General features: G+C 41.5%; 1 protein-coding gene across 3 annotated transcripts in view; it reads left to right on the forward strand.

The window, feature by feature from the left end:
* Positions 1-23074, forward strand: part of LOC126194822 (uncharacterized) — a 155583-nt gene that overhangs the window by 66749 nt on the left and 65760 nt on the right. Inside the window, exon 1 of one of the 3 annotated variants that reach the window (XM_049933148.1) lies at positions 1654-2065. The exons of the other annotated variants lie outside the window; for them this stretch is intronic. Coding sequence (XP_049789105.1) covers positions 1673-2065 — 393 coding nt within the window. The 5' untranslated portion in view covers positions 1654-1672. Of the gene's footprint in view, positions 1-1653; positions 2066-23074 lie in introns of those variants that run through there. 3 annotated transcript variants of the gene reach the window in all.

The following is a 23074-nucleotide window of genomic DNA, read 5'->3' on the forward strand; positions in this document are numbered from 1 at the left end:
GCATATGCGAGTCGATCGGAAAGAAACCAGCGAGCGTCAGCGGACGACTATTTTCTCTGGTGTAAACGGCGCGTGAGCTCGAGCAAACAGCATTCCGTCGTAAAAAAAGGAAGATTTGGGTTCAACGTCCCGTCGACGTCGAGATCAGAGACCGGGTTCGCTCATGTTCGATCCGTTTCGGTGTCCGCCTCCAGCACAGAAAACAAAATATTCGTCTGCTAGTTTGTGCGAACTATTTTGTTATTGAAGTGAGTTGCGTGATCGGATTGGTTAGACAAGGATGTAATGTTGCCAACAGAAGAATGTGGATATCACAGGCGCTTTCTGCGATCCAAGAGATTCACATTACAAAACATCAAACAAAAACAAACGTGAAGTAAACGTAAAATGTCAACCGACATACTACGTGCAAGGTTTTGGAATGATGTTGAGGAACAGTGAAATTGTTACTCAGTGAGGGTTTCATGCTTGGGTAAAAATTCAGACACTTATTAATCTATTTGTATTTTCATACGCGTCGTCAAAAACAGCACAGAATGCAGAATAATCCTATCTGTAGCCTGTCAGTTTTGCAGCACAGCCATAACTAATTTTGTAGCAGAATCCACGGCTGTGGTTGTATCGAGTGATTGCTGTGTGCTAATTATTAGCACCAAAAAACATACAGTAACGCAGCGTTTGTAGGGTTGACATGTAATGTTCGTTGTCTCATATTCTCTTCCGTTCGATCTGGTGTAAACGCTTCTTCACACGTGCGAGCGCGTGGTATTTCAAAACTGGCGAAATGTCTGCCATTCTCTACGGCGTGAACGAGGATCGATATGTTAAGTATGCCACGCTCTTCATTAGAGGTTTGCAAAATGTGGATGCGGACGTAAATACACTATAGTCTCTCACGTCTAGCAAGAGGCGTTAATGAATCATAGGCTGAAGCTGTAGAGAAAGGGAAGTTGTGGAAACAGAAAATTCCGTCGATATCTATCCTTTAGGGTATACAGCGAAGTAATAATAACAACTTTTCTGTTATCTGCATATACTCAATTTTTTTTTAATTTAATCAGTAGACGCTTCATTATTTGTATTGGATCAAACAGCGCCATTAATACAACACCAGTGATTCCTTTGTAACCATAAATAAGAACTACCTCTGTTTTTCATTGTTGAAATGCACATCTACCGTGTCCCATACAGTGCACCCACGAAGTATGGGAAATTCTGTTTTTACAAATAATCAGTGGTTTGATCCTTCCTCTAGTGTTTTACGAATTAGCGCACAGTTTTTTTTTATTTTATTCTATGGAGCAGTATGCTGTGGTTACATGGGTTTGAAACTGTTGAACAACCTTACCTGTATCTGTTGGCTGCGTATTAAGTAATTTTAAGGAGACGAAAATGAAAGAGGACGAAGTCTGTCGCTACAGAGGAGAATTAGAATCTGTCGGACGAAAATAAGAAACGAAAAAAATTGCCAAAGCAATCACGCCACCAACTTTCAAAGAACTCGACTGACGAAAAGCATCTCCTCACTCGGGCTGTTTCCCCCTCGCTGTTCACTGTCAATACACAGCGCACGCAAGGTTAGAACGTGACGCATGCGCTGTTGCCGAGTTGCACCGAGTTGAATGCGCCGCTTTGCAGTGACGCACGGGCCAGCGCACGTGAATACACGTCCATGCCTCTATCAGCTTGGCGTTCGATCCACGACATGTCTGTGGAGGGAACTTTGCGTTTCATAGAGTCATACCATCGAAAGAATGTTTTGTGGGACGTTAATAATAAGTATTACAATAACAGGCAAGTGAGGATTAACGCTTTGAGTGAGTTAGGGAACGAATTTAATTTGAGTATTTCGGCTGTGAAAAATAAAATTAAAAGCCTCCGCTCGTATTTTGCCAAGACGCACCAGAAAGTGATGAAAAAGAAGAGTTCGGGAGAAGAAGAGTCGGCATGGTTCGCTTACAAGCCATTGCTGTTCATTTTGGACGGTGTAGGTACAAAACAAACCAGTGACTCTGACGAGGAGGACACGACCGTGGAGACGGACATCTACAGCGATACATTCGAAGTAAGTACCTCTCAGAATACTGACGTAATTTATTGTAGCTATTACTAGTGACACCACACATCTTGTTCAACGCCTCTTCAAAATAGTAATAAAGACGAAGTAAAAAAATTAAAAAGAAACAGTAGAACGACAAACAGAGACGCCGCAGTATCTTCCATCAGAAATGTATAGAAATCATGTTAGTTAGTCTGGTGATTCATCTCGACGATATAAACCTGTTGAGAACAACCATGGCGGCGGAACAACGTAGGGAAGCTAGGTACTTGGTTTGTGCTGTAGTCGGTAGATGGCATCACAATGTTGTGCCAGTCTCTCTAGTGCCAGTATAGGCTAGGCACGACACTGTGCAAGTCTGTAGCGTATAAAAAGGCGGTGCTTATGACAGTGTGATCACATTATTTTTAAATTTCAAAGGTTGTGCTGTTCAGTCGAAAATCTGATGCATGTGCAGGTATTTCATAAAGAATTCCGATGAGAGCAGCGTTGAAAGTGTCTCAGAAGAGGAGTTGCAAAAAGATAATGGGTTATTTTCCCCGTATAGGTCATTCCGTCCCTCATAATGGTTGAGTTTGCCCACATTTGCATCTACATACATGCCCTACAAACCACTGTGAAGTGCAGGGCAGAGGATAATTAGCGTCGTACATTTCCGAGTCTCTTCCAATTCAACCGCGTATGGTACGCTGGGTTTTTTTTAGCAAAAATCTCGGAATATTCTTGACAGAGTTACTTCGAATTTTTACGGGATACCGCAATAAACGTTCGAATGGATATGGGCAACATTGTTTTTAATATATGCGTATCGTTAATCCATCACTAAAGAAGTTAACTTAGTTAAACGTTAAAGCGTTTCTTTACTGGAGATTTATCGGAAGTTAACCGTTAACTCGTAATAGTAAACTTCATGTCAAATGAGCGCGTGTATCAAACGCATTGCCATTGCTTAAATGAAAATGTTCTGGTTGGGGAAGTTAGGTAGGACGTCGAAGATAAAAACAGTTTAATCATTCAGTGTTAAAATTATTTAGTTATCAATGTTAAATGAAGGTACAATCAAAATACTGGAGAATCAGACGTATCTGATATTAAGTGCACATTTTCCTTCATGAACAACACCATGTTAAAGTTTTTATGCAAGAGCATGGCTCGTTTAGAACACAAAATGTCGTTGCCACGGAAGAAAGTCGTTCAGCTGCAGCATTCGAGGTTTATGGGCGTATTCTATGTAATTAATAAATCGGTTCCCCTAGAAATATTGCAACGCGGAATGAGTCTTTTGATTTCAAAACGAACCATTATTTTGGCTAGACTTTGGACTTTATTTTTTACTGATGTGTTACCAGCACGCTTCTCTTTAGATTGAGTGACAGGGGTAAAAAAAATTTCCTCTTCGTTGTTGGTGCTTCCGCCACCGCCGCTTACAGTATCTCTTCTGTCCTGTGAACATTCGGTGGCTTCGTGCCTCAAAGAAGCCTTTTGCACAACTTTTCCCATTTGTTTTCTTACTACTTCCACACGACTGTGGCCATACATTTCCAGCTACATCAACGGGAAGTTGGATGAAAAGCCACAGCAAATTAGCATTGTTCATCGTCTGGTAGAGGTCTAAACCTTTTATCCATGCCATTGACCGGCGGAGGTTCGAGTCCTCCCTCGGGCATGGGTGTGTGTGTGTTTGTCCTTAGGATAATTTAGGTTAAGTAGTGTGTAAGCTTAGGGACTGATGACCTTAGCAGTTAAGTCCCATAAGATTTCACACACATTTGAACATGCCACTGAATTAGGCCTTGGCTGAAGCTGTGCGATCCACAAGATCCCTAGCCTTCATATTCTCCAATTTAAATACAGTTGCCGCAGTTGTTGGCAACTTATACATCTCCTTGAATCTCATCAAGGACTCCAGCGACCGGTGCCAAAACCTGCTAACTAGTAATCATTTTACAGCATTCATATATTAAAAAAGATATAGATTTATTTTTTTAAGTTTACCTTCGCATACTCCTTCATTATGGTCACATCCTGATCATTGAAAGTTTGAATCTTTAGCTGGGTGTTAACTGTATCAAGAGCAGGTGCTTCTAATATTGCGTTAAGAACAACGATAGCGTCATAAGTAGGGTGCCACCTATTGTACTTGGAAGTACCGCGCTCCTGCCTGATTCAGCTTTCTGCTGCCGCCGTACTTCGTGAATGCTGATTGCAAAGAACACTTTCTCTGGCCATAGAATTTCCTAAGGGAGTTTTAAAACGAGTTATATTTTAGAGCAACATTTGCATCTTTGATTGCGATGAAGTTAAAAGTATATGCAGCTCACATAGAGTGAAACGGTGAATTATTAAAGTTTTCCCGTGTGTTGTCGTCGCCTACACTTAACGGTCAACGGTCAGGTATGGAAAGTAGATTTTCTAGTGAAAATAAATTCCAAGTCGTCATCGTTGGAGGACTGATTTAAAGGGTTGGCAATAGAATCATCAGTCCATATTGTGTGACGGCAGGTCTGGTAGTGTGTCGATCTCCGTACCAAGTTGCCCAAATGCCTTCTCAAAGCTACTGCCATTTTCGGTGGTAGTTCTACATGAAAAAATAAGATTCAGTTAAATTTTAGGTTTAATGATAATAACGAGAGAAAATCAGTAAAGTCCTTTTTTTAGTTTCTTAGAACTCTCCAGCAACATAAACATACATCAAAATGAAGAAGCACATATACAGTGCTGTATTACCTCATTTGCTTTGTACCATAAATTTAGAAAGTAATCGTCTTCTACGATGTATTTTAGGAAACTGATAGCAGAAGATATTCTTTTACGAACATCAGTCATGTTTTTGTACATCTTTGGAAAAGTTCGAAACAAATGCATTAACGTATTTTTTTATAAAATGGGAAAATTCGGATAACTTAGTTTTTATATGTATTACTATATTAATTTTCAAATTTCTTTATATTATTTAACATAACGAAGTAAATGAAATTATTGGTCTTCTTAAATAACCCGTTCATTTTTTATATGTATGAAACTCACAGTTGGATATCAGTCATGCGAGTGTCAGTACAACATATGAATACTGCACGCATTGTGGCTGCGTACGGATCTAACCAGTGAAAGGATATGGCCAAATAACTTGTTGTGAAGTGGCCAGCAGTCAGCCATAGTTCGCAACCAATCGATTTTGCAAAGTACACCGAAATAATTTGAGACTCATTAAACCACCTCGTTATCGCGGGGACTGTAAAAGGACTGGAGACGCAGGGATAAATCAAATATTATTACACTTTACAACCCGCAGAACAATCGCGACAAAATCGAAAATTATTTAAATTTTACACCTTCAACGTGTCATGTAATAACTAGACTGTTAAAATGATTTACGTCTGTACATTATGATTTATACTGAAGAGTCAAAAGTATGGGACATCACCTAATATCGTGTCTGACCTCCTTTTGCCTAGCAGAGTGCAGCAAAAGTCTCCTGCAGAAATACTGAGTCATGTTGCCTGTATAGCCGTCCATGATTGCGTAAGTGTTGCCGGTGCAGAATTTTGTGCATAAACTGACCTTTCGATTATGTCCCACAAATGTTTAAAGGGATTCATCTCGGTCAATCAGGGTGGTCAAATTATTCGCTCTAATGGTCCAGAATTCTCTTCAGACCAGTTGGGAGCAATTGTGGCCCGGTGATATGGCGTGTTGTCATCCATAAAAATTCCATCGTTGTTTGGGAACATGAAGTCCATTAATGGCTGCAAAATGGTCTCCAAGCAGCCGAACATAACAATTTCCAGTCAAAGATCGGTTCAGATGAACCAGGGGACCCAGTCCACGCCATGTAAACACAGCCCACACCATTATGGAGCCACCACCAGTTTGCACAGTGCCTTGTTGACAACTTGGGTCCATGATTTCGTGAGGTGTGCGCAGCACTCGGACCCTACAATCGGGTCTTACCAAATGAAATCGGGAGTCATCTGACCAGGCCACGGTCTTACAGTCGTCTAGGGTTCAACCGATATGGTCACAAGCCCAGGAGAGACGCTATAGGCGAAAATGTTCAAATGTGTGTGAATTCCTAAGGGACCAAACTGCTGAGGTCATCGGTCCCTAGACTTACACACTACTTAAACCAACTTAAGCTATGCTTATGCTAAGAATAACACAAACACCCATGCCCGAGGGAGGACTCGAACCTCCGGCGGGAGGTACCGCGCAGTCCGCGACATAACGCCTTAAACCGCGCGGGCGCTGCAGCCATGTCACGTTGTTACGCTGCGGTCACAGTAGCTCTGATACCGGAGGATTGTTCATACGACCGACATCGGCCATGTCAGGACTCGAACCTCCGGCGGGAGGTACCGCGCAGTCCGCGACATAACGCCTTAAACCGCGCGGGCGCTGCAGCCATGTCACGTTGTTACGCTGCGGTCACAGTAGCTCTGATACCGGAGGATTGTTCATACGACCGACATCGGCCATGTCACGTTGTTACGCTGCGGTCACAGTAGCTCCGATACCGGAGGATTGTTCATACGACCGACATCGGCCATGTCACGTTGTTACGCTGCGGTCACAGTAGCTCCGATACCGGAGGATTGTTCATACGACCGACATCGGCCATGTCACGTTGTTACGCTGCGGTCACAGTAGCTCCGATACCGGAGGATTGTTCATACGACCGACATCGGCCATGTCACGTTGTTACGCTGCGGTCACAGTAGCTCCGATACCGGAGGATTGTTCATACGACCGACATCGGCCAGAGACGGCCGATGTTTTCAAATCCGTACGCCACTACGTGCGCGGTCACACTACAGCTGATCGTATCTCCCAAATGTACAGTAAATCAGTTTTTTTTCTTCGGTCAAATCGATCGACGCTCTCGCACACGAAATGGGGTGAGAAACTGTTAAGTTTAGTCCAAGAAAGAGTGAGTTTGTGACACCCTGAGGATGAAATATCACATTCCGGATATAGTTTGGAATCTATGGACAGAAATCGCCTGTTCATTCGAAACCTCAAATAGGTAACACATTTGAAATTTTAAGAATATTTTTATAACATCAAAAACTGATTTGTTCAAATGAAAACGGTGGCATATCTTACATCCTTATAGCTAATGTACTGGATCTTTTTTGTGGTAGGTTGTCATTAGTTGTCTACAAATTATTATTACTGCTTACTGGCGTTGTAGGTAGGGTGATGATTCTGTTAATAGGAAGTGGTTTGCAGATGTGGTGTACGGTATATATTCCCACTTTGAAGTGCTTAAGGTTTTCTGATTATCTTATGCTACATTTTATGCTTGTCTTTCACTCGCGTGCTAAATGACAGTCATTGAAGGTTAACTGTTGTGCATCTGCACAACTTTAAACAAATACAACGAAACAGAGGGCTTATAACTTGCTTTTCAAGCCCATCACGAATTGTCTCAAGTATGTAACAGAATGTTTCTCCCGGCATCTCATATATTTGTAAAATTTGTCTGGTTCTTCCGATAACTGAGGACAGTGTGTGTAGTACTCGTCAAATTCTTTACGAGGCTGGAAAGCTCATCCGCATGCATTCGGCGTCTCTTTAATAGCAGAATCCGCTATGCAGTACTCGTATCCAAGCACAGAGGCGTCGTGGTATCCACCCCACACTAGATTGTTAAAAGCTAACCTGCTTCATACGTAGAATAGATTCTAACCTAACCTAACCTCCTTGACGCCGACAAAAACCGACGAAGGAGATCGGACCCACTATGACCACGCTGTTGACCGATATTATCAGGCGACCTCTGGCGACAGTGTCTGACGACCGTTGTCGGTGCCACTGTGAAGGCAGCCTTAGCAAAGGCTCTTCGGTCGGTCATCTGCTGCCATTGGCCTTTAACGGAAAAATTTAACCGCACTATCCTAACGGATACGTTCGTCGTATGTGCCACACTGATTTCTGCGGCTATTGCTTGTCTGTTAGCATTGACAACTCTACGCAAGTGCCGCTGCTCTCCCTCGTAAGTGAAAGCCGTCGGCCAGTGTGTTGTCCGTGGTTAGAGATAACGCTTGAAATTTGGCGTTCTTGGCACACTCTTGGCACTGCGAATCTCGGAACATTACAATTCCCGAACAATTTCCGAAATGGATTGTCCCATGCGTCCAGCTCCAGCTACCACTGCGCATCCAAAGTCTGTTAATTCCCGTCACGTGGCCATAATCACGTCGAAAACGTTTTTACATGAATCACCTGAATAGAAATGACAGCTTCGCCAATGCACTGCCCTTTTATACCCCTTGTACGTGATACTACCGCCAGCTGTATTGTGCAGATTGCTATCCCATGGTTTTTGTCACCTCATTGTAAAGGCACAGTACAAGAGAGGCTACACTAGGATGACCAAACGTCCCGGAAAACCGGTTGGCTCTGAGCACTATGGGACTTAACATCTACGGTCATCAGTCCCCTAGAACTTAGAACTACTTAAACCTAACTAACCTAAGGACATCACACAACACCCAGTCATCACGAGGCAGAGAAAATCCCTGACCCCGCCGGGAATCGAACCCGGGATCCCGGGCGTGGGAAGCGAGAACGCTACCGCACGACCACGAGCTGCGGACGGAAAACCGGGATTGTCCCGGTTTTCATTCCTGTGTTCCGGTGTCCCGAAAATTTGTTTCGGGACGCTCAAAAGTCCCGGAATTCAGTTTTTAAATACATTTCGTGAAACTTTCTCAAATTTTTGGGATTTCGCTATATTAAAGGAAATACAACACAAGAAATTAATATATTTTAGCTTAGTTGACTAAAACCTCCATTGTCTCATACTAGTAATCACAGTATCAGTATTGATACACTCAGGCAATAATTTACTTTGAGCGGTACTTTGGCCAACAAGTAGTAAGTTGTATTATTGTATCAGAGCTATGAAACCGTCCGATTGTCGCGCCACTTACACACTCATTGTCAGAACAGTGTAGTAGTTCATGTTTTGTCAGGCAAACTGCAATAGTTTTTTCTCATATTAGTGGTATTATTGCTGCAGCACTGTGAAACGCAATGCCGAAACGTGCTTGCAAGTTCAGTGACTGTTATTCCAAGGAATGGAATTTCATTAAGAAAGGTCGTTTTGATTACGAAGCAGAGTGTTCCGTATGTAACTGTTTTATTAGTACAAGTCATGGTGGACGTTCCGACATAGTTGATCACATCAGGTTAAAGAAACACATTAACAGATACAGTGCACCGAACTGCAGTAAAACTCTACAAAATTATTTTGTGAAACATCAGTCAAGTGAAGAGACGAAAGTTCGCAGCCGAGCTTACAATAGTCTACCACACGGTAAAACATCACCAAACTTATAGATCTAGTGATTGTACTAATAAGTTTAACAGAATTATGTTTGATGATTCTTCCATTGCAAAAAAGTTTAGCTCAGCAAGAACTAAAGTGTCAGCCTTAGTGAAAGGAGTTATTGCTCCCCAGAGTGTAAAGGAAAGCATCGAATACATCAAAAAATCTTCTTTCTACGGGATATCTACTGATGCCAGCAATCATAAGGCCACTAAAATATTTCCGTTTGTTGTTCAGTTTTTCGATATTAATCAGGGAATTCAGACCAAACTTTTGAAGGTGAGTTCCCTACCTAATGAAACAACGTATTTACCAAATTTAAGGCAACATTGCATGAAAACATTGAAGGCATAGGGTGCCCTGCACATGTTTTACACAATAACGTGCAGACGTCTGCTGACAGTTTAAGCTGCGATGTTGAAACTATCGTCATGAAGGTATACTCACACTTTTACATATATACTGTTAGAACAGAGAGGCTTAAGGAGTTATGTGATTATGTGGGAACTGAATATATGAATGTAATGTGCCACTCGAAAACTCGCTGGTTATCACTGTTTGCAGCAGTTGAAAGAGTAATCCGCCTGTTAGAACCGTTAAAAGATTTTTTTCCTAAATGAAGACAAAGCCCCCAAAATATTGGTTCAGTTTTTCAGTAACCCTTTAAGTGAAGCCTACTTATGGTTCATTCACAGTCAGCTTAGCACTTTGCAGCATTGGATAAAGGAAATTGAGGGTAGCACGAAAAGTGTAATAGAGGTAAATGATGTTTTGAAAAATACTCTGGAAACTGTTACTAAGAGGAGAGAACAGCAGTTCATTTCTTTTAATGTTAAATCTCTCCTTAAAAGAGCAGAAGTATCAGAAGCAGCGGAAAGGAGTTTTAGAGAAGAAGTTAACAAGTTTTATGACACTTGTGTAGAATATCTCAGCAAGTGGAGCGCCTCATATTTACCCTCATCGCCGGTGTTTGATTGGATGTTACTGAAGAGAGTGCCAAAATGGGAAAGTGTTGAAGAGACAGTTTCTTATTTGAAGAGTAAAGAGATTGAAATCGATGATTCCATTCTCTTTGATCAGTTCGGCATACTGACAAATTTTGTTGAAGAAAGTCTTCACAAGTGGAATGATGAAAAAAAAACTATTGGGATGTAATGAGAACTGGGTGAGTTTTTTTTAAAGCTGTGACTGTCTTCAGCATTACTCTGAGTTGGTAAAAATTGCAAGGTATTTATTTGCAATCCCAGCCCACAATGCCAATGTGGAAAGAATATTTTCGTTCATGAATATCCAGTGGACTGATGAAAGAAACAGAATGGAGGTGGACTCTCTTGAAGCAATCCTGCAGATCCTGTACAACTACAAAATGGATTGTGCCGAGTTTTATCACTGTGTCTCAAAGAACAAAGACATGATCAAGAAGGCTGGGGCAGTGAAAAATACCCTTTTCTCCAAGGACAGTCAATTCCATCTACAAGTGCTCCGTAATATTAAAGGTCATGTTAATATTAATTGATTAAAAGTTGAATGGCTGTAAAATTTTGTAAAATCGTAATAGATTTCTTTATTACTGTATACGTTTATTAAATGTCATTAATTATACAGATAATCTAGATTATATCAATGTTTTGTATCCTCTTATTAGTTATAACAATCGGGTTAAAATGTATCAACAAAACATTAATATTTAAAATTAAGAAACCTGGGTACATGTGGAATGAGGTGTCCGTTGGCACCCGGGTGAATGTGTCCCGGTTTTCACCGAAAATAATTTGGTCACCCTAGGCTACACCACCGTTCATAAAAATAAAAGATAAGATTGTCAAAATGATTTTTTATAGTAAAGACGTACTCGTCAAATAGGCCTACCCGTAGTTACGTTAGTTCGAATTTCAATGAAACGGTATTAATAATAATCGAATATGCGCATTATCGACCTGTGTGCCAAATGTTCTCCTCGAAATGAAACTTTTGCTGGAGTTACAACTTTTTATCAGCTTCTCGAAGACTTCGATTCAACGGTATGTAAAGGAATTATGTTGGTCACAAAAAGGTTTACTATGCATTGGTTCACACTAGCTTGAGACACAGGCCTACGGCAGTGGCAAAAGACCTTCCATTGCATCTCTGTCGTATTCTTTTAACTCCTGCTAGCTCCGCTGTCGGTATCTGAATGCCCAAGACGTGTTTCTTTGTGTCCCTGCCTTCACCGTATCTTCAACTTGCACAAACCGCGATACATATGCTCTCCTTCTGTCTTGTTTCAGATTGTTAAGGCTCGAAGTGCGAGTCCTAATTGTTGATTTTTTCAGGCAAGCACACTTTACGATCGAAAAGTATTTGTTCTCTCGATATAGAAACAAAATTAGCGGAATGCCTTAAATGCGGCCACGTATTTTCACTAGTTTTAGAGCTGAATCTGATTTCATGATTTAGTTTCCACAGTCATTCCATTAACAAAAAGTAATGCTTAAACGCGAACTCAATAAACAAACAACGATAAACAGCGAACACTAGACTTTTAGTATTCTTGCTCGTATTCGATCTATCTATCGCGTGCACCCCGGCGTTATCACTCATCCACATGACTCGATTTTATCGGAATATGATATCCGTAGACGGCGCTGCGTCATTTTCTCATAAATAGTAGGCAACTAATTAACCATTATCAGACTCAAAAGAAAATTAACAAATGTCAAGGAGCCCATTAATGTTTTTTTAATTAGCTTAAAAGTTCATCCATTACTCTAAAAATTGATTTCGTTAATTAAGTGATTGTGCCCAGCTACTACATTAAGGCAAGTTGTTGTTCACCTTTGTTACAAAAAATCACGAAAAGTTCTTGACCGATTTACTTCGAACTTTTACACGATACTCTAATAAATGTTCGGGCAGGCATAGTATACAAATTTTTAATGACAAGTCTTTTTTAACGTTGATACCAAAATTCTCCAAAATTTCTAGACCCACTTACTTCAAATATTTTCACAAAGCACTCATAAACGTTCCGACAGACAAAAGCTACGGGGAAACGTTAGAAGAAAATATCTCGAAAAATTCTTGATCTATTTACTTGAAGGTTTTATACGGTACTCAACTAAATATTCAGATGAACATCGGCTAACCATAGGTTAACCAACAATGTACAGATTTTCTGTTAGAACGAACTGCAAGAAAGAAAATGTGCTGTGACAATGTGCAGATTCGTCTTCTTTCTTACGGTCAGATAGCGGGGAGCTTAAACCATTAGACAAATTATTTCTTCAATATATATTCTTTCTCCTTACATATAATATTAAACAAAAATTGTATACTTAGTTACGTGCTGTTCTCTTCCTCGCAGTTAGTTTTCACAGAAAACAGGGAAGTTGTATTTATGACTTATCGGCTTATGATTAGAATACTATTACAGGATCTGGATTGTCCGAAACTTTGTAATCGTACTCGTTTGCAGAGTGAAACTATGTGAAATACTGTCAACGAAGCTACTGTTTTTTTGAAACTATGTAAAATACTGTCAACGAAGCTACTGTTGTCACAGATACAGCAGCAGGAGAGGTTTCTTATACCCCATACATCAGTGATGCCAACCGATTTATCAATTCATTTTAAGCGGCTTCTATTCCCAATCAAGGATTTGTTGACAATAACAAGCAACAAGGCTCAAGATGAGAGAGAGGAAGTGGAGAGAAAGGGAGGAGAAAATGGATATACAGGGTGTCTGAAACATTTTGGGTCAAATTGGAACAGGTGATAGTTGGTTCACAACCGATTATATTGATGAGATAGGGAGACAATGGTCGGAAATGCGTATTTATTAAGTTACGGACATACACACAGCTACCCGCATAACAACAATGTAGCTCATAGTAATTGTCAAAGTGCATAACAATGGCGCATGAAATTCTGCCGTACTCTCCAAATATCTCTGGTTTTTTGTTGTACCAGAAGATAGGCAGCATGGACCCTACCAAGCAGGTCTTCATACGTTTCTAAGGGGTTTCATACACCAGCTTCTTGACGTAACACCAGTCCAGAGGTGATATCCAGAGATGGCCTTGGGACAAGACCTTCCCTTACAATCCAACGATGAGGATATGTGTTGTCAAGGTGCTTGCCGGCATTAACACTGGAGTGAGCTGGTGCATGGCCGTGTTGAAACCACATCCATTCGTTGACAACAAGGGGTACAGTCTCCAAGAACCGTGGCACCACATCCCGTTGCAACACCAGTTAACGAGGACAAATCAAATGGGGAGGCAGCAAATAACTATTAGGTGGTGTTGGACAATGCCTGCTCATATATAGACAGGAACACGAGAGCCTGGCGGTCGTCGCTTTCAACAATTGCCATGAGCTACATTGTTGTTTGGCTGTGTACGTCTATAACACAATAAAGATGCATTTCCGACAATTGCTTCCCTGTACAATCGATTGTTGACCCACAATCACCTGTTTCGATTTGACCCAAAAGGTTAGGGAAAAGAGGAGATGGGCAGAGGGTGACGGAGCAAGAGGTGAAGAGAGAGAGGGAGAGGAAGCGATGGACAGAGGGAGGGTAGAGGAGGTGATGGACAGAGAGAGAGAGGAGGAGAAGGAGACTAGGACGTAAATCCAATTGGCACACATGCTTAGCACTTGCGAAGCATTGCCGGGTTCGCTAGTCTACTGTGTGAACGAAGATAGAAACAGGGGTATAAACTTTAAATTAAAATAGAACTATATAATTTTTATTTTCAAATCCATCAGATTTTGAAAACTGTATTTTTTACATGCGTATACATACAATTTTGGAGGACTTTTTACAATTTTGTTTGTGATCAGAGTTGTCATTCCCTTTTCACAAAAGTTCAACGAGCCCCTTATACGCACGACGAACATGAAGACGATAATTAAACTCGCCCCATACTTTTGCGAGCAAGTCACTAATTACTTCATTCGTGCTGTGGCTAAGCGCCGTCGCACTTCATCCAAAGCTGATCGATGATGAGATAGATAGACGGAATGTTTCACAAATCCCCACAAAAAAAGAAAAATCCCATACCGTGAGTCACGCGAACCTGGAGGCTAATGGTTCAATGATAATCTCCTTGCGGCAAGGTCGACCGTAGTTGAGACAGCTTATCCAAGGCTGCCAGACACCTTTTATAGAGGTCTCCCGATAACATCGGCTGACAGCTTGGTCACAGTGCATCTGATCTTCTGCGTCACTTTTTGGGCGGGATCAAGGGGATTAGGTTAGGTTGGCTCATACCTATTCTGTCTAGGAAGTTAGAATCTATTTTAAGCTCTGTGGGCGGGACTGATGCCATGACGCCTCTGTGCTTGGAGAAGAGTGCTGCATTGCGACTTTAGCTTTTAAAAAGACGCCGAATGCAAGTGAATGAGCTATATCTATCTAGAAAATAACTGGGCGAATACTGTAAGCTCCTTTCGCAATTACTGAATAACCAGACAAGTTTTACGAATATATTGCGTATCCCAGTCAGCACCGATGCTAGGCGTTTTGCCGCCTTAGGCGACAATTGTGAAATGACGTACCCTCTTTTTTTTACAACCATCGGTCTCCCCAATACCACCGCCCCCTTTCATCACCACCGACATCACAACAATGCAAATATCGTATTATACTTTTAATAATTAAACTAAGGTGACCAGACGTCCTCGTTTCCTGGGGACAGTTCTCAGTTTTCAAGCTTTGTCCTAAATTCCTTTAAATCTGATTGGGGACAACAAACGTCCTCAATTTCATATTTTTTGTCCTCAGTTTTTGAAGTTTTTTAGTATAATTGAAATAAGAAGAATGTGCTGAACATTGTAAATTAGAAGTCAGCTGAATGTACCACTGCAGCCAAAATTAGCATCAATTACTTATTTTATGTAATTGCAAGAAAATGGACTAATAAAGATGTGGAACTATTTTCTGAATTTAGAAGTTATGCTGCTTTGATGGGAGATACGCCGAAGCGTCAGACAGGATCATCTGGATAATGTGGTGTTACTTCGATTCTAGAGTTTTTAGAATGACGAATGAATCCCATCTTTCTCAGCATCCACTTTACTGCGATTAATTAATAAATGGTCCCTTGCTTGCATTTTCTGTTGAGGGTTGTTCTACTTTTATTAGCTGCCACGGTGCTGCAGTGGTGGTCTAAGCGATTTCCGATTCGTACTCCGTAGTGGTAGGAAGAGGTAATGTGTTTACTTTCGTCAAACTAAGTGAAGACTTATTAACTGTTACGTATGCTTTAGAAAACAATTCGATGTTTTTTTCTTCTTTTCCATTTTTTCTCCTCATTTGCTCTATATTTTCGCTGTTTGATTTGAAATTAATTTTTTCCTCCCTTAGCCGCCCCTACAATTTTACCGCCCTAGGCGGCCGCCTAGTCTTGGTGGAAACGGCTCCTGCTCCCACTTCCGTTAGGACTACTTATGTGAAATTCCAAACTGCAATGCTATCTCGCGGCGAGTTGCGGCGTTCGATCATTGAAGTTTTAATAACAGCCGTGTGTGCAGCAGGCATCCAGGCTGTGAATGTAACAGTACGTATATAGCACTCGTGAAGTAAGGCAGCCTCGCGTTTTGTATTAAGTTCGGTACATCAGTCAGTGAATTCTTCGAATTGGACCCGAATATCGACAGGCAGGTCCTTGGTCGCCCCTCCACGACAGTCACCCACCCTACAAACCGAGTTCAATTTGGCCAGCGAACGGATGAGTCCTGGATCACCCGCCTTAGTCGCCAGATTTGGCCCCAGTTCACTTGTGGTTGTTCTCCAAATTGAACTTGTCAATGAAAGGACACCATGACAATGCAATTAAAGACATCCAAGAAAATTGTACTACAGTACTAAATGCAGTTCCGAAAAACTACACCAGTAAATATTTCAAAACACTTTTAAAATGATTTCAGCTGTGAATTTATCAGGGGGAGACTATTTTGAATAAATACAGTGGTTTCGTGAACATAATCGACGACTTTTATTTTTCATAGCCACAATCCTAACGGAATTGGGACACACTGTATATATGATGTTCTGTTACATACTCGAAATGGCCGGCAGGGGTGGCCGAGCGGTTCTAGGCGCTACAGTTTGGCACCGCGCGACCGCTGCGGTCGCAGGTTCGAATCCTGCCTCGGGCATGGATGTGTGTGATGTCCTTAGGTTAGTTAGGTTTAAGTAGTTCTAAGTTCTAGGGGACTGATGACCTCAGAAGTTAAGTCCCGTAGTGCTCAGAGCCATTTGAACCATACTCGAGATGATTTGTGGTAATATTGAAAAGCGAGATGACAAATACCCGTCACAGCTACAAATAAATTTAGCAAAACAGACATATGTCAGTTAACTTAAATGACTGTCATTCAGCGTGCGTGTGAAAGCCAAACATAAATTTTAGAATTAGTTACTCTGAACACTTAAAACACTGAAAAGTGGAAATACACACATCATATTTGCAAACCACTTCGTGTAGCAGAATCGTCACCTTACTGTTGTAAGAACTCCAATAAGCAGTAATAATAATTTGTTGGCAGATAATTGCAGTCTACTGCAATCCAAAAAAGATCTACAGGAACTTCAAGCATAAGATACCCTACCCTTCTCACTTGAACAAATTATTTTTTGAGGTTATAATTTGCGCCAAAAATTGTCGGTAAAGATTTTCCTGCCTACTTTTGGTTTCCAATTAAGTCATGATATCTGTTCATAGATTCATAGCTACGTCCTGATTATGAACGTTGGCCGATTCGACCGAAGAAAATAAACTGATTTGAATATCAGAGATTATTGCCGGAAGTCTGTACGTTCGGGCAATGAGATCGGCTGCATTGTGACCACGTATTGGCGTACTCATTGAAAAAAGAGGTGCAGAAGTTTCGCTGACAAGTGCCTACACAACCTCCATACGGTCCGATACCGCCCATGTGATATCCGTATTTTTGGATCCCGGATGTACGGAGGGTGTGCAAGCGCTTCAAAACGAGCCCACACATTGCCAAGATTTCGACCACACTGCAGAAGTTTCGCTGGGAAGCCCTTACACATCTTCCACACAGTCCCGACCTTTTCTCAGCGATTTCCATATTTTTGGAGCCCCGAAGAAAGACAAAATAATAAACAGCTTATTTGCTTTTTGCCCTCTGTCTCGTTTTCTATTGACTGCCCCTTGTCCAACCAGCGCCAAGGTGGACTTTTACTTTCCATGTGTAAGTTACGGTCTACTCGAAGTTGCTATTTTCATCCAAAGCCGTACCGCGGTTAAGGCGGTGTAGCTCCCTGCAAAGTCGCAGGCTCAGAGGGGGCGCAAAATGTGATAAGTCGAAACAAATGCGGTTTGAAAATCAGCCTGGAGAAGTACGTGAGGGCTAAGTGCACTTACAGTGTCGGCAACTCTTCCATTGCGTACTGATGTTGGCAATTCGTTTCCGTTTGGTCGTAGGCAATCCGGAGATAGTATGCAGTGAGAATCGCTGAATCTAATGACTTGCTTCAGTGGGAAAGACGAATTCATTACTTGTGCTTTCGACGTGCATAGCGCGAGATTGACGATTATTGATATGACTGTTATGGATCATAATGTTGGTTTCCGGTTTTTGTACGTATTTCTTGTAATGCATGTTGCTCGGAATATGACGGGGTTTCTTGGGATATTGTTTCGTATTTCAGTGCTGTAATTCAGTTGTGAGTTGGCGAAGCCAACGAATGTTACTGGACGAAACTTGGCTATGTATACGGACTGATCTGTAGCGTAAAAATGGTTCAAATGGCTCTGAGCACTATGGGACTTAACACCTTAGGTCATCAGACCCCTAGAACTTAGAACTACTTAAACCTAACTAACCTAAGGACATCACACACATCCATGCCCGAGGCAGGATTCGAACCTGCGACCGTAGCAGTCCCGCGGTTCCGGACTGCAGCGCCTAGAAACGCACGGCCACCGCGGCCGGCGATCTGTAGCGTACCCCGAGGTTTAAGTTACTTTGAAATGTTGCAGTTCGACTGAGTTGGTGAAGCCAACGAATGTGAGAGGAGGAAAACTGGCAGTGGTAACGGATTGATCGGTAAAGTATCCCAGAGATCGTTTCGAAAACTTTATGGTATATTTTCGAAATGTCCCAATTTCCGAGATTGTGGTTATGCAGGAATCTAAGACTGCAGTTAAAATTTTGCGGAATATTCTGTTATATGTGACAACAGTCTGTACAATATACAGGGTGTAAATTTTAAGTTGACGAACCAGAATAACTCGAAAAATAAGCTTCACACGAAAAAATGTGTAGAATCCCAAGTTGATTATTTTCGAGAGGGACATCTGCTGGTTCTAAAATTAGCCCCCCATCCTAGCCCCCTGTGGGTGGGACGGGAGACAACTTTAAAACTTCAAATGGGAACCCCCATTTTTTATTGCAGAATCCGATTCTACATAAAAGCTACGTACATTTTGTCTTAAACATTTGTATTGATTCATGGTAGTTGGAGCTATAATTCAAGAAATCCATGTTCTCATTTTTGCGTGGAAAATGGTTACGGATAAATTACAAGTACTTATTTACTTCGTAAATTTAGATTCGCTAAAACTAAAACTGTCCCTCTCTCCCCATAGGGTGGGGTTTGAGAGAGAGGAATTAAGAGTTTTGCAAATGTTGACCCAAATATTAATTTTTTGCGCTTGTTCGGATTTGGGTCAACATTTGTAAAACTCTTATTTCTCTCTTTCAAACCCCACCCAATGGGGAGAGAGGGAGAGTTTTAGCGAATCAAAATTTAGGAAGTAAATATGTAGTTTTTATTATCCGTAACCATTTTCCACGCAAAAATAAGAACATGGATTTTCTTGAATTACAGCGCCAACTACCAAGAATCAAAACAAATGTTTAATACAAAATGTGCGTAGTTTTTTGATGTACAATCTGATTCTGCAATAAAAAAAATGGGGGTCCCCATTTGAAATTTTAAAGTTACCTCCCGCCCCACCCCCGGGGGGGCTGGGGTGGCAAGCTAATTTTAGCACCATCAGATGTCCCCCTCGAAAAGAATCAGCTGCGTATTCTACAATTTTTTTTCATGCGAAGCTTATTTTTCGAGTTATTCTGGTTTGTCAACTTAGAATTTACACCCTGTATTCCGTTGTGCCGTCACGAAATTCCATACACTCCGCATCATTGACAATGTTTATCAAACCCTATTTTTCTCATTGGTTTCGCCATCTTGGCAGTGTCATTAGTCGTGTTCACTTCCCATCATTCACCGCGCAATAAGTCACTAACTACAGCATGCAACGCAAAAAACTATTCTACACTTCTTTCTATTTGTTTTAGATACAACCTCAGAACACTTTTACGGGCGTTACAGGCAGCATACACATTCTGAAAATGGCCATGTACAGTCGGAACTGGCAACAATTGTAAACGTGCTCTATAACTGCAACAAAACGAAAAAAGGGAAGTTTAAAACATCTCAGTTTATTGTGCTGCTGCACCTTTTTTTCCCGTCACTTAAGGGCTGTCAGAGGGCAATTTCACTTCATCATTTCTGTTGTTTTCTTTCCTTTCCCTTCCCTTTTATTTTCCTTTATCCTTTTACTGTGTTGTATTTTCTCACCTCCGTCCATTTTGTAATTTTTTTTTATTTACTTCTTGCCTTCAAATCCTTCCATCTGTAACACTTTTAGACATTCCTGTTCCAGCACTGTAATGCAGTACTTTTTTTAATTTTTTAGATAAGTATTTTTTTTTTTTGTTGTAAACATTCTCCGTGATACCATGACCTCTTTCCATCTTGTGGATATTTTCCTCTGCCCGCATCTCGTGGTCGTGCGGTAGCGTTCTCGCTTCCCACGCCCGGGTTCCCGGGTTCGATTCCCGGCGGGGTCAGGGATTTTCTCTGCCTCGTGATGGCTGGGTGTTGTGTGATGTCCTTCGGTTAGTTAGGTTTAAGTAGTTCTAAGTTCTAGGGGACTGATGACCATAGATGTTAAGTCCCATAGTACTCAGAGCCATTTGAACCATTTTTTTTTTATTTTCCTCTATAACAGATTTCGCTAAACCATACTCTTCGATTTCATGTATTTCACTTTTTCTATTTGACCAGTATTTTTACCAATAAATTTCGAGATTTTATGTTTGCCCTTCACCTTATTCTCCACTTTTACATTTTTATATCACGTCTGCAGAGATCACAAACATTCAACCCCAGGCAGTACAGCAGAACGCATAGCAGGGAGTAGGATTTCAGATCCCAGACTGGCTGAAGCAGCCGCTGGACCGACTGGCGTTGCCAGTAGACGATGGGGTGAGGCGTTATAGCTAGTTGTGAGAAAGACATTTACATCAGCGCAAGATACGTAGGAAAACCACAGCCATTCTGACGCGAAGCAAATGTTTTTGTGTAATAAATGATTACTAATAAAAGCCACTTTTTCTGCAGCAGATATTAGCAGAAGCCTGCTCGTATAAGCTCCTTCTTATAACAGTGTTACAACGCAAGAAAGCTGATATTTCAATAAACAAATGATGAATGTACTGTATTAGATATCGAAGTAGTACGAACAGTTACAACCACGACTTATAAGAACGACCTCTGGACTATGCGCCATAGGCGCCGTCACCAATATGGTGCCTGCAATCTAGTTTGTCATTAAGACCATGCTTTCAGGAAATAGCTGGTAATGAGCTAAAAGTGATGTATTGTTTCCTTAACGTCAGATAACGGTGTTTTCGTAAATAATGACATCATAATGGCATCCACGATGATTATTTCAAGTAATGTAGCTTCCCGCATCAATCAATTGGAATTACAGGATATGGAACTGCACCTTCCATAGAATCCGACGGCGCTGCTATTGCTTCTGCGAGGAGCACCAACAACAAGTGCTTTGCAGCAGAACGAGAAGGAAGAAATCCTACGTGACAACTCATTAAGATAACGCAAAGGCGGGCTGTCTCAATTTCTGTATATCTTGGATGGAAAAGCACAGCCAGTCATACTGTACGCCTCTTATGCCATCTTCAACGGACTCACTAAGCTGAAACACTTCACGGCGCCTAGTAAAGTGTGTGTATGTGTGTGTGTGTGTGAGGGGTGGGCTGGGGGGTTGGAGGATCTTACAGTCTCTATTGTTGTTTTTCTCTGAGCGAAACAGTGATTTATTTGTCTCATTTACACTTTAAGCTTATTGATAAGCGTTGATTTTAAAAGCGATTTCTTTTCCATAATGCACGCTACGTCTACACAAAAAAGACACCTCTTTCGCGATGCTAAAGCTACATTTTCCTAGATGCGGGAATTCCCCGCAACTTATTGAATTAAAACTCGTGCGAGACCGCTCCCCACTCGCACAATGCAAACATACCAGACCGTTTATCTTCGGTGCGGGCGACGCAGTACTGCTGCGGGCTTCACCTTCACACATTACGTTTATATATCCGAAAGAACAGACTCCATGCATTCATACAAACGCTTGCGTATTTCGCAACGAGGCTGTCTCGCACGTTGCAGCTACAGTATTTGCTTGATTGGAGGAGTGGGGCGGTCGGACTGAGCAATAGCGAATACTTGGCGACAGCTGCGGTATTGGTTTTGCGTGTGCGAGCAGCAGCACAGTAGGTAATTCTTATCTTCAAATTACTGAAACATCCTCCAGAAATATCGACTTATCGAACTGGTATGCGAACAGCATATTTTGTGGAACATGTCTGACGCCGGGCTGAAAAAACTAATGCGAAAGGAGTTACGTAGGCAGAAATCAGAAGACATATTAATGACACATGTAAGAAGAAATGACTTTGATTATGCCCAATATAATACCTGTATAAATATATTTGTACTTAGCTGTTAACCGCGGTTATAATACAAGGGTAACTCCAAAAGAAATGCACACTATTTTTGTAAAAATACATATTTCATTCTGCATGTGTGAAAGTTTTACAGTGTGTAGATACATCCTTCCCGCTTGTTTTCAAACTTAGTTCAACCTGTTCCCGTGAGTGGCGCCATCACAGCATGTATTCAAGATGGCAGCTACACTTGACGTTCGTCAGAAGCAACGTGCTGTCATAGAATTCCTGCGCTGTGAAAACGAGACAGTGGGAAACATCCACAAGAGGTTGAAAAAGGTGTATGGAGATGCTGCTGTCGATCGCAGTACAGTTAGTCGCTGGACAAGCAGGTTACGTGATGAAAGCGGGCACGGCAATATTGAGGATTGTCCTCGCAGCGGCAGGCCTCTTACTGCACCCACTCCAGACAATGTGCAGAGAGTTAACGAATTGGTGACTGGTGACAGACGCATCACAGTGAACGAATTGTCACGCTACGTTGGGATAGGGGAAGGAAGTGTTTGCAGAATACTGGAAGTGTTGGCGTTAAAAAAGGTTCGTACCAGGTGGGTTCCCAGGATGTTGGCAGTGGCTCACAAAGAAACAAGAAAAACGGTATGCTGCGAACTTTTGTGAACAGTACGAGAATGGTGGAAGAATTGTGACAGATAATGAAACATGGCTCCATCATTTTTCACCAGAGACGAAGAGGCAATCAGTGGAGTGGCATCATGCAAATTCACCCAAGGAAAAAAAAAAAAAAATTCAGAACCACACCTTCTGCTGGAAAAGTTATGGCTACAGTGTTTTTCGATTCCGAAGGACTCTTGCTTGTGGACATCATGCCAAGTGGAACCACCATA

Source organism: Schistocerca nitens, chromosome 7 (assembly GCF_023898315.1).
Source record: "Schistocerca nitens isolate TAMUIC-IGC-003100 chromosome 7, iqSchNite1.1, whole genome shotgun sequence".
Taxonomy (NCBI): Eukaryota; Metazoa; Arthropoda; class Insecta; order Orthoptera; family Acrididae; genus Schistocerca; species Schistocerca nitens.